The sequence below is a fragment of the Neoarius graeffei genome, chromosome 16 (genome assembly GCF_027579695.1).
Source record: "Neoarius graeffei isolate fNeoGra1 chromosome 16, fNeoGra1.pri, whole genome shotgun sequence".
NCBI classification, from domain to species: Eukaryota; Metazoa; Chordata; class Actinopteri; order Siluriformes; family Ariidae; genus Neoarius; species Neoarius graeffei.
Genome location: NC_083584.1, coordinates 15,867,992 through 15,881,320, shown reverse-complemented (window position 1 = coordinate 15,881,320; position 13,329 = coordinate 15,867,992). Strand labels below are relative to the sequence as shown.

The 13,329-nt window shown below is 43.3% G+C and overlaps 1 protein-coding gene across 4 annotated transcripts in view; it reads right to left on the bottom strand.

Moving 5' to 3' along the window:
* Positions 1–2,691, bottom strand: part of camsap3 (calmodulin regulated spectrin-associated protein family, member 3) — an 85,630-nt gene extending 82,939 nt beyond the window's left edge. For all 4 annotated transcript variants that reach the window (XM_060942568.1, XM_060942569.1, XM_060942571.1 and 1 more), the window contains exon 1: positions 2,134–2,691. In XM_060942568.1, coding sequence (XP_060798551.1) covers positions 2,134–2,266 — 133 coding nt within the window. In that variant the 5' untranslated portion in view covers positions 2,267–2,691. The remainder of the gene's footprint in view (positions 1–2,133) is intronic.
* Positions 2,692–13,329: the final 10,638 nt, after the last annotated feature.

Here is a 13,329-nt window from a genome sequence, read left to right as displayed (position 1 = left end):
TTTGCATGTTCTCCCCGTGTCCGCGTGGGTTTCCTCCGGGTGCTCCAGTTTCCCTCGCAGTCCAAAGACATGCAGGCTAGGTTAACTGGTGACTCTAAAAATTGACCGTAGGTGTGAATGCGAGTGTGAATGGTTGTCTGTGTCTATAGCGGTGTTCACATATATACCGGTACGATAGTGGTATAACTGTATCGATACAAAGTATACCAGTACAGTTTAGTGCATCTGTCCACACTAGCGAGAAATGTTTGCGGTTTTCTTTCACGGTAATTGAAATGTGCATGCGCGAAATGTTTCCGTGGTTACCGAGTAACCACAGACTCACAGCGGGAGCACTTCCCTCGTTCTGCGAACTGGCAGTGGGATCGGCCGTATCGCTTATATCTAGAGAGAATGCCGGTGATGTCGAGGGCCTATCTTGTAAAACCCAATCCATTATATCATAATATGGAAACTTACTACGTCCTGCCCCAGACCTATTGTTGTGATTCTTTGCTTTGTGATAATCGCGTATCAACACTTATTTTCGATCGGCACTGCTCTGGAGCGTGACCAGCCGCATCTTCGCCCATGAAGCGGCGGAGATCACTCGACAATTGTCTGTACACGTCGATATTTCAACGTGTACCCCTCAACTGTTCCTGGCATCACTCGTCTCCCCAAAGCTCCAACAAACACATAACTTCGTCTTTGCTCCATGTAGCTCCACGGTTATTTTGAGCCATTTTGACGTTTTATTTACAGCTGGAAAGCAGGTGCGTATTGTATTGTATGAATCACCCGGAAGAAGTAGGAATGGTTCAGTGCGCATGCGCATTATATTTGTATCGATACAGAACCGCTTCATCTGTCCACACTACAGCGAAGCGCTTCAGTACCGATACTGTACTGGTACGAAACCCATACATTTGTGGGTTTCGTACCGATACAGTTATACCGCTACAGTACTGGTATAGTTGCTAGTGTGGACAGGTGTTGCGGTACGAAAGTAGTATCGTATGGGTACAAAATCCCTAATGTGGACAGGGTATACAGTAAGTGTCAGCCCTGTGATGACCTGGCGACTTGTCCAGGGTGTACCCCGCCTTTCGCCCGTAGTCAGCTGGGATAGGCTCCAGCTTGCCCATGACCCTGCACAGGATAAGCAGTTACAGATAATGGATGGATTATTATTATTATTATTATAATACAAGGGGTGGTGTAGTGGTTAGCGCTGTCGCCTCACAGCAAGAAGGTCCTGGGTTCAAGCCCCGTGGCCGGCGAGGGCCTTTCTGTGTGGAGTTTGCATGTTCTCCCCGTGTCCGCATGGGTTTCCTCCGGGTGCTCCGGTTTCCCTCACAGTCCAAAGACATGCAGGTTAGGTTAACTGGTGACTCTAAATTGACCGTAGGTGTGAATGTGAGTGTGAATGGTTGTCTGTGTCTATGTGTCAGCCCTGTGATGACCTGGCGACTTGTCCAGGGTGTACCCCGCCTTTCGCCCGTAGTCAGCTGGGATAGGCTCCAGCTTACCCGCGACCCTGTAGAACAGGATAAAGCGGCTAGAGATAATGAGATGAGATTATTATACAAGGATACAGTGCATGTGCAGGTCATATACCTGGATTTTGGATGAAAACAGCATTGAGAGAGAGAGAGAGAGAGAGAGAGGTGGGTGTGTGTTCTTACACGAGTGACTCACAGTAAATCTAATTTACATTCAAGTCAAAGAAAGCATATATGACACATAATGCTACATTTCTTCAGAAATGTATTTGTGAAGAAATTGAAACGTTTGTTATTGTGTAAAAATCTGACTAGTCAATAAGGAGTCTGGATAAGAATGAGGCTTTAGTTTAGTTTAATTTAGCCATATGGTTATAAAAATGTAGCCTAGAAGCAGTTGGAGATCAAACAGTGTCTCTTGCAGGCTATGCTTGGAAGATGTTTATATGCTATTACAAACAGAAACGGACAAAAAATAAACGCATCTTTGTGGATGGTTCCAGCTTTGATGTGTGTCTTTGTGTGTCTCGGGGGGGGGGGGACGCTGAGTTTTCACCTCCACGCATGAAAGCGCATAATGAAGGGATGAAGCATGGAGTGATCTTGGAGTTCAGTGTACGGTAGGTGTTGTGCGTAAATGGGTCAGTACCTGCATTGCCGTAGGATTTGGCCAGCACCCAGCCCACACTGGCGCAGATCTTGGCTCGGTTAATGTCGTACTGATCCCACGGTTTCACGTCCGGGACCACGAAAGTCTTCCTCATCGCATTTGTGTCCACCATAGCGAGCCTCGCCTTTAAAAAAGACAGGCCTTATGGAGGAAAACAAGGCGAGGTAGAGCCGTGAAAAAGAAAACAAAGCTCGAAATCAGACGGTCATGCTTTCATATCCCGCTGCGTGGAGTGAAAACACGGATGTCGGGTGGCGTCTCGGTCACAGAAAACCAGGATCCAGGAAGAAGAAGAAAAAAAATAATGATGATAATAATAATGATGATGAATAATAAAGTGCTTCCTATTCATACAAAAATAGTCTTATTTCATCCTCATGTAAGGCCACAAAGCTTCAAAAACACGCCTGGGCTGTGCCACGGAGCGCCGTTTTGCGGTTTCTGCGGATATTCTGTTCCCCTTTGCTCCTGCTCCAGATCAGAGTCCGCATCGCTGTGCGCTTTGGGCAGAAATGCGCCGCCGCCGCCGACCTACCGAGAGAGCTCCAGGTGCTCCGTGTGCACGTCACTCACCCCACCACGGACCAATCACAGCTCAGAACGAGTCACGCATGGGCGGGACTAACCTTCTAAAAGCAACCAGGCAGGTAGAATCAGGAAGGTGTAATGTGAAGTTAACAAAAACAGGTGCCTGATTATGAGCTCGGGTCAGTCAGTCTGACAAACCTCACCTCACCTTGCTGGCATTTTATGTCTGAATTTAAATGACCAATGAAACAAATCATGTCTGAAAGGTTAATGCAATATCCAGCCCTCCAGAAATCCCACAATGCACTGCAGTAGGGATGTAATGGCATGGAAATGAGACAGTTTGTATGTAAGGAAGAGGAAGTAAAGAGCAAGTTCAGGTATATGGCTGCTCTGTATGTATAACTAGAACAGGTGTTTTTTTTTTTTTTTTTAAGTTATAATTTGAACTCAAAATGCTAATTCTTGGGCTTTATAATGCATTCTAAAGGGACAATAGTGTAGGTTATTATGTTGTACACAGTCCATCGACAGTGGTGCTTGAAAGTTTGCGAACCCTCTATATTTCTGCATATAATATGACCTGAAACATCATCAGATTTTCACACAAGTCCTAAAAGTAGATAAAGAGAACCTAGTTAAACAAATGAGACAAAAATATTATACTCGGTCATTTATTTATTTATTGAGGAAAATGATCACATATCGGTGGTGTAGTGGTTAGCGCTGTCGCCTCACAGCAAGAAGGTCCGGGTTCGAGCCCCGGGGCCGCCGAGGGCCTTTCTGTGCGGAGTTTGCATGTTCTCCCCGTGTCCGTGTGGGTTTCCTCCGGGTGCTCCGGTTTCCCCCACAGTCCAAAGACATGCAGGTGAGGTTAACTGGTGACTCTAAATTGACCGTAGGTGTGAATGTGAGTGTGAATGGTTGTCTGTGTCTATGTGTCAGCCCTGTGATGACCTGGCGACTTGTCCAGGGTGTACCCCGCCTTTCGCCTATAGTCAGCTGAGATAGGCTCCAGCTTGCCTGCGACCCTGTAGAACAGGATAAAGCGGCTAGAGATAATGAGATGAGAGATGAGATCACATATCGTTGAGTGGCAAAAAGGATGTGAACCTCTAGTTAATTTGAAGGTGAAATTAGAGTCAGGTGTTTTCAATCAATGGTATGGCAATCAGGTGTGAGTGGGCACCCTGTTTTATTTAAAGAACAGGGATCTATCAAAGTCTGATCTTCACAACACACGTTTGTGGAAGTGTATCATGACACGAACAAAGGAGATTTCTGAGGACCTTAGAAAAAAGCGTTGTTGATGCTCATTAGGCTGGAAAAGGTTACAAAACCATCTCTAAAGAGTTTGGACTCCACCAATCCACAGTCAGACAGATTGTGTACAAATGGAGGAAATTCAAGACCATTGTTACCCTCTTCAGGAGTGGTTGACCAACAAAAATCACCCTAGAGCAAGGCGTGTAATAGTCGGCGAGGTCACAAAGGACCCCAGGGTAACTTCTAAGCAACTGAAGGCCTCTCTCACATTGGCTAATGTTCACGAGTCCACCATCAGGAGAACACTGAACAACAATGGTGTGCATGGCAGGGTTGCAAGGAGAAAGCCACTCCTCTCCAAAAAGAACATTGCTGCTCGTCTGCAGTTTGCTAAAGATCACGTGGACAAACCAGAAGGCTATTGGAAAAATGTTTTTTTGTGGACGGATGAGACCAAAATAGAACTTTTTGGTTTAAATGAGAAGTGTTATGCTTGGAGAAAGGAAAACACTGCATTCCAGCATAAGAACCTTTCCCATCTGTGAAACATGGTGGTGGTAGTATCATGGTTTGGGCCTGGCTTCCCCATGGCCTATTATGGATTCTCTTTGGTGACTGGTATAGTACTATTTTCTGAGTGGAGAATCCATAATTTCCGATGCCTCTCAGTGCACGGTATATTTGATTTATATCCCTTATCAAACAATTCCAAACTAAAAGTGTTAAGATTGAACCTTGGCATAAAGTCACTGAAGGCAGCCATGTTGTTTGTTTACATTGAAGTGACCTTCGACCTGCCCAATATATGCTATCGGCTGCCTCGTTAGGCATGGTCATGATACGTAGAGCTACACACACAGAAATGCTCGCTGAGCCCCAGCTCTGACTCGAGTCAGCTTAAAATTGTGACATCAGTTCATGGTTTATCCAGGATATACCATGACCATATCTAATTGGCCAATTCCTGCATGGGAATTTTTTGATGAGGAAAATAATCCTGTATATTAATACACTCATTAGTAGCTTTAGCTATAGATAAGCACACTTACAAGCCAAAACTTACACACTGTCCACGCTGACCCCTCTAATCTTAAACATACTGTATTTGATCAGTCAAGACATGTTTAGTGTCTGTCTTGTACTATGGCCACATTTGTAGTAAGGGGAAAAATTACATAATATTTATTTTTGGACAAACTTTTACCTTAAAACACGTAAAGCTATAGAATGGTAATAAAAATGTAGACTCAGTTACTGTTGTGATAAAATTACATCTGTAAGAGGTAGTATATCCATGGAGATGTCTCACTCAATATTATAATTCTTATTCTTATATTCTTATTTGCGCGTGCACACACCCGCTAATAAACTGGTTCATCCAAGTTCAGTTTGTTTATTCTGAGCAGTGAGATTTTAATGACATGCCTGAGTAAGATTAATTTTAGCTTTCTATGGTATGTGAATTGGTTTAAGGCCATCAGAGAAAGGTATTTGAGAAAAAAAAACTAATAGTCAACTTGCCTTTTTCTTCTTGGCACAAAATATATATATATATATATATGTCTGTTTGTCCCTCAAACTTCTGTTGCCTGACAATCCCATCCATTTTTTAATTACAATTTGACCTGTTGCATAATAACAGCTTGTGGTGTCACAAATTAAAATCATGGTTTCTAACATGCTGTTTGATTTTTTTCTTTGTTAAACACTTGAAATACCTTTCTATTCATTAAATACTTGAAAAATAGTCTTTCACAGGCTTTATAGAACATTGTGATGTTATTTTTTTTTTTGCCACATTGCCCATCCATAAACAAGAAACTTAGTTTTGATCAACACTTTTAGATTCCTAATGTAAGCTCACATATTTTAATCTCTCTGACTCATCACTAATATGCTATCAGCGTGAAGAACAGTGTTAGACCTTCAGTGTGTCCAAAACATATGTATACAGTACCAGGATATAAAGTTTGGACACACCTTCTAATTCAATGGTTTTTCTTCCTGTCTTAAAGTAATGTTTCTGTTTACTTAGTTGAGCGGTTCTTGACATGATACGGATTACGACAGTTGTAGTGTGGAATAGGGCTATTTACTGTATTTTTATTATTTACTATTTGATCTCAAACACATTAAGAAGGCAAGAAACTCGTCTACTAATTAACCTTTAACGAGACACACCTGTTAATTGAAAAGCATTCCAGGTGACAAACTCATGAAGCTGGTTAAGATAATGCCAAGTGTGTAAAGCGCCATCAAGGTAAGTGTCAACGTATGTTTTTTTTTAAAACACTTTTTTGTTTGCCACATAATTCTATATATGCTCCAGATGTTACGTATTTCATAGTTTTGATATCTTCAGTATTGTTCTACAATGTAGAAAATAGTCACAATACAGAAAAACCTATGGATGAGTAGAATAGGGGTGTACAAACTTTTGACTGGTATTGTGGGTGTTTTTTTTTTAACCCTGTCATACATCACAACTAGCTGCTCATAAAATCTCTAATGTCTGAGCTTTTCATGATTCACATACGGCAATGTGAAAACTGAATTCACTGAATTAATGCAAAATTAAAGGAATCTATTCTAAAAACAGGGTATAACATAAACAGGGTATAATGTAATCCCAGGTTATAATCTTCAGCGAAACTAAAATGGTCAAATATTAATTTCATCATCATTATCTCTAGCCGCTTTATCCTGTTCTACAGGGTCGCAAGCAAGCTGGAGCCTATCCCAGCTGACTATGGGCAAAAGGCGGTGTACACCCTGGACAAGTCGCCAGGTCATCACAGGGCTGACACATAGACACAGACAACCATTCACACCTACGGTCAAATTAGAGTCACCAGTTAACCTAACCTGCATGTCTTTGTACTGTGGGGGAAACCGGAGCACCCGGAGGAAACCCACGCGGACACGGGGAGAACATGCAAACTCCGCACAGGAAGGCCCTCACCGGCCGCGGGGCTCGAACCCGGACCTTCTTGCTGTGAGGCAACAGCACTAACCACTACACCACCGTGCCACCCCAAATATTAATTTATTATACACAGTGATTCAAATTTTGAATCCAAACCAATTCCTCAAGGGAGAGTGGCAAAAAATATTGGCACCTCTGTTTCCCTCTGAAAGTATGACATTACCATTAATAGTTGATGAATATATTAAGATGTGAATGTGGCAAAATCTGACCAGATGTAATTTAGCATCTAGGTATTTCATCTGCTATGTCTCATCTCATTATCTCTAGCCGCTTTATCCTTCTACAGGGTCGCAGGCAAGCTGGAGCCTATCCCAGCTGACTACGGGCGAAAGGCGGGGTACACCCTGGACAAGTCACCAGGTCATCACAGGGCTGACACATAGACACAGACAACCATTCACACTCACATTCACACCTACGGTCAATTTAGAGTCACCAGTTAACCTAACCTGCATGTCTTTGGACTGTGGGGGAAACCGGAGCACCCGGAGGAAACCCACGCGGACACGGGGAGAACATGCAAACTCCACACAGAAAGGCCCTCGCTGGCCCCGGGGCTCGAACCCAGGACCTTCTTGCTGTGAGGCGACAGCGCTAACCACTACACCACCGTGCCGCCTTCATCTGCTATGTGAAAAATACAAATTTCAGACAAAGTAATCTTTTTTTCCCCCAACATTTTATATGGTGAAGTACAGTGTCTTGCAAAAGTATTCATCCCCTTGGTGTTTGTCCTGTTTTGTCAAAATTAACATGGATTTTTGGGAGGTTAGCACCATTTGATTTACGCAACATGCCTACCACTTTAAAGGTGCAAAAAAAAAATTATTGTGACACAAACAATAATTAAGATGAAAAAGCAGGAGTCTGGAGTGTGCATAGGTATTCACCCCCTTTCAAATGAAACTCCTAAATAAGAGCTGGTCCAACCAATTCACTTCACAAGTCACATAAGAAGAAGCCTTTATTTGTCACATGCACACTCAAGCACAGTGAAATTCATCCTCTGCATTTAACCCATCTGAAGCAGTGAACACATGCGCACACACACCCAGAGCAGTAGGCAGCCATACTACAAGCGCCCTGGGAGCAGTTAGGGGTTAGGTACCTTGCTCAAGGGCACTTCAGCCCAAGGCCACCCCATGTTAACCTAACTGCATGTCTTTGAACTGTGGGGGAAACCGGACTGCCCGGAGGAAACCCATGTAGACATGGGGAAAACATGCAAACGCCACACAGAAAGGCTCCCGTCGGCCACTGGGCTCGAACCCAGGACCTTCTTGCTGTAAGGCAACAGTACTAACCACTACACCACCATGCTGCCATCAATTCAGTTTATCAATTAGTTGATCAAATCAATTAGTTGATTAAGATCAACCTGTGTGCACTCAAAGTGTCACATGATGTCCAGCCTGTTCTGGAAGGACCCTGACTCTGCAACACTACTAAGCAAGCAACATGAAAACCAAGGAGTACTCCAAACAGGTGAGAGACAAAGTTATGGAGAAGTATAGCTCAGGGTTGGGTTATAAAAAATATCCCAAAAAAACATTTAAATGTCTTGGAATGGCCTAATCAAAGCCCAGACCTCAATCCAATTCAGAATCTGTTGTGTAACTTGAAGATTGCTGCACACCAATGAAACCCATCTAACTTGGAGCAGTTTTGCCTTGAGGAATGGACAATCATCCCAGTGGATAGATGGGAGACATACCCCAAGAGACTTCCAAATGTAATTGCAGCAAAAGGTGGCTCTACAAAGTGTTGACTCTGGGGGAGGATGAATACCTATGCACACTCCAGATTTCTGTTTTGTCATCTTAAGTATTGTTTGTGTCACAATTAAAAAAAGGCACCTTTAAAGTGGTAGGCATCATGTGGAAATCAAATGGTGCTAACCCCCCAAAAATCCATTTTAATTCCCGCTTGTAATGTGACAAAACAGGGCAAACACCAAGGGGGATGAATACTTTTGCAAGACACTGTAGAAGACCACACAGTGACTCAATAAATGCAGAACTTTTATATCCCCATAATTAGAAGAGCTTGGTGTAAACACAGTGTCCCATTTCATTGTTAAACTGTTTTTAATTGCCTTGATATCTCCAGTTACATTTTCCTTAAGTAGAGTCTTCAGATAAATATTCAGCCTCATGTGAAGCTAAAGAAACTCCCAGCTCACATGACTCCCATTTTCACAGTAAGATCTCAAAGCAGCACCCTCAACTCTAACTGCACTAAGAGGATTAGCACACCTGACTGTTTTAACCTCATTATGGAGCAACATGGCATTTTCCCTTCAGCTGCTTTCTTACTTTCTGTACACAAGAATCTCAGGACAGATTTATTACCCAAATTATACCCGACAAGAACCAAATTAGTGAATCGAATTGTAATAAATCAAACAGTGGAAAGTTGTTACTGACAGCATGCAAACATGTTCGAAGCCCAATACAACTTTGGTGGGTTCCCCCCCGTTTACTTAATTACCTCAAACTATTTTTTTTTTTCGTTTCCGTTTCCGGTTGAGAGTACGTCTGCCGCTTCTCACCAGAGCTTTTTTTAAATTTTATTTTTATTTTTCTATTTTTCATTTTATTTATTTATATTTTTTTCTGTGTGTTTGTGTAGTTTGATGTTTGTTTGAGTGTTTTGTCTGCCAGTGGTGGTGTAGCTCCGGACCTAATTTGGGCATCGGTTCCCTCCAGGCCTTGGTTCGCTGTGGATGATGCCTGTGCTCCCAGCTATGGACTGCATTGAGCTCGTTGCTCATTTTACATCATGGTTGTCCAGCGCTCTGTGCTTTAACGCTTGGCGTGATGTTCCGAGTGACGTTGCTTGGTGGTGTCGCGGCGGCTGTGCAGGCAGTTTGGGACACACCAGCGCTCTGCGTGGCGGAGCTTCTGTGCTTGCTTTGCGGATCCATGGCGTGGTGTTTGAGCGATGTTGCTGACGGCGTCACGGCAGCTGTGCTGGAGATGTGGGACTCGTTTTCGTGCGCTTTGGTGGGACTGTGGCTGCTACACCACGGGAATTACATCCTGACCCCTACTTGGTGGACTTTTTACTTTTTTTATTATTATTATTTTTATTTTTTTATTTTTTATTTATTTTTTTCCTTGTCTATAACTGTAAAGCGTCCTTGGGTTTCTTTAAAGGTGCTATATAAATTTAACTTATTATTATTATTACCTCCGCCAAGGAGGTAATGTTTTCGGTAGCGTTGGTTTGTTTGTTTGTTTGTTGGTTTGTTTGTTTGTTAGCAACATTACAGAAAATCTAATGAACGGCTTGCTCTGAAATTTTTTCCAGGGGTGTGACTGGGCATAAGTAACAATCCATTAAATTTTGGCGGTGATCCGGATCACCTTCTGGATCCCGGATTTTTTTAAAAGATTCTTGGCGGAGGTCTGCGCTCTCCGAGCGCTTTTCTAGTTGCATCTTGTTCTTGTCAAGCCTTTTCGAGTGTTGTGCATCAAGCTGGAGCAAGATGTCATTTGTCATTATCAGAAGATTATAACAACATTCCTGGGTGCGACTTTTATAATCTTTGGTGCCATTCTTAAAGGAACAGTCCAGTGTTTTCCAACATCACTATCAACAGTTTTCTCTGTGCAGAACAGAAAAGAACAGGAGGCTGGACAGGTTGTCGGAGAATCAATAAAAGGGGTATCGCTACAAAACTTGCTTTAGTGGATACTCTAAATCAACAGTTAATTATCTTTAAAATAAGGGTCACTTGGTAAATTTGGTGCAGACAATCCAAGTAAATTAGTCAGAATGTTGAAGACATCAGCAGCATCATAACAGAAAATCAGCTGTAAACTTTGTATAGTATAAATTGAAAGTGCATAGCTCACATTTATTTTTCAGACAAAGTCTGTTTGTTTTACAGGATAATATTTTGGTGGCTGATGCATTATCGATTAAAGCCTTTTGAGGTCATAAAAATCAGCGAAATTTAGTTCCCTTTGAAATTTGTTCATTGTGATATATGTTAATTTCTTGTAATATCTCACAAAATATCAGGCCATTCTGGGGCTGGGAAGTTATTTAATTTGAGGGGATTAAAACAAATAATGTGCATGAAATCACTCACTTCATGCAGTCAAGCAGACAGAGGAAGTCCATGTGCGCAAGCGCAGGTTTACCTTTGTGCACTGACAGTTACATCATTCTGTCGCTAAATAAACAGCTGATCACACCAAGGTGCTCGCTGACCGCTGATATTTATTAGTTTGGTCCTGCGTTTCCTTTCCTTCGCAACATAATGTCTTTTCTTCTCGCTTTCCGTGACTGTAGTTGGTCCTCCATTTTTCCCTCCTGTTTCAAATTTGTATCCCACAATGCCTTGCATGAACAGGGAAAACCCACCATGTGATGCATGATGTAGTATCTTGAATTGGGTCATGGTGAAACAGGAAAAAAATAGTGGAGAATTTAGGGCCACATGGCCCTAAATTCATTGTTCTATCTAAAAAAAAAAACAAATAAAATCGAAAGTCTGTGATTCGAATTCAGTAGCTTTTGGTCCACTGAACAAAAATAATTGGGTGTCAGGGTAAATACTTTTTAGCAGAGTTCCTGCGAGCAGAGAGCCACAGGTATAGAGTGTACACATCAAGAAACCCATCGAGTTGTTTTCTGATGGTTTTGGTCCTGTGCGGGCCTCCAGCGTACCAGTGTTGGTAATTACCAGTCATACACACCGCCTAGTGGCCAGTGTTAGTAATTACCAGTCATACACACACCGCCTAGTGGCCAGTGTTAGTAATTACCAGTCATACACACCGCCTAGTGGCCAGTGTTAGTAATTACCAGTCATACACACCGCCTAGTGGCCAGTGTTAGTAATTACCAGTCATACACACCGACTAGTGGCCAGTGTTAGTAATTACCAGTCATACACACCGACTAGTGGCCAGTGTTAGTAATTACCAGTCATACACGCCGCCTAGTGGCCAGTGTTAGTAATTACCAGTCATACACCGCCTAGTGGCCAGTGTTAGTAATTACCAGTCATAAACACCACCTAGTGGCCAGTGTTAGTAATTACCAGTCGTACACACCACCTAGTGGCCAGTGTTAGTAATTACCAGTCGTACACACCGCCTAGTGGCCAGTGTTAGTAATTACCAGTCTTACACACCGCCTAGTGGCCAGGGTTAGTAATTGCCAGTCGTACACACCGCCTAGTGGCCAGTGTTAGTAATTACCAGTCATACACACCGCCAAGAGGCCAGTGTTAGTAATTGCCAGTCATACACGCTGCCTAGTGGCCAGTGTTAGTAATTACCAGTCATACACACACCGCCTAGTGGTCAGTGTTCGTAATTACCAGTCATACACACACCGCCTAGTGGCCAGTGTTCGTAATTACCAGTCATGCACACCGCCTAGTGGCCAGTGTTAGTAATTACCAGTCATACACACTGCCTAGTGGCCAGTGTTAGTAATTACCAGTCGTACACACCACCTAGTGGCCAGTGTAATTGCCAGTCGTACACACCGCCTAGTGGGCCAGTGTTCGTAATTACCAGTCATATACACCACCTAGTGGCCAGTGTTAGTAATTACCAGTCGTATACACCACTGAGTGGCCAGTGTAATTGCCAGTCGTACACACCGCCAAGAGGCCAGTGTTAGTAATTGCCAGTCATACATGCTGCCGAGTGGCCAGTGTTAGTAATTACCAGTCGTACACACCGCCTAGTGGCCAGTGTAATTGCCAGTCGTACACACCGCCTAGTGGCAAGTGTAATTGCCAGTCCTACACACCGCCGAGTGGCCAGTGTTAGTAATTACCAGTCATACACACCGCCTAGTGGCCAGTGTTAGTAATTGCCAGTCATACATGCTGCCTCGTGGCCAGTGTTAGTAATTACCAGTCATACACACTGCCTAGTGGCCAGTGTTAGTAATTACCAGTCATACACGCTGCCTACACGGTGGTGTAGTGGTTAGCGCTGTCGCCTCACAGCAAGAAGGTACGGGTTCGAGCCCCGTGACCGGCGAGGGCCTTTCTGTGCGGAGTTTGCATGTTCTCCCCGTGTCCGCGTGGGTTTCCTCCAGGTGCTCCGGTTTCCCCCACAGTCCAAAGACATGCAGGTTAGGTTAACTGGTGACTCTAAATTGACTGTAGGTGTGAATGTGAGTGTGAATGGTTGTCTGTGTCCAGGGGTACCGCCAGAAATTTTGGGCCCCCCCCAACTTTGCCCACCCTCGTCACAATTGCACTATTGTCATTATTTGACTTTTGATAGCCCATGGACCTTGAGTTGGTGACTTTGTTATTACATTTTATGTATTAACCTACCAGGGACTAGATGAAAACTGGTCAGTGACTAATTCTGGTGCATTTACAATCACAAATGAAAATTCAAGATTTTGCC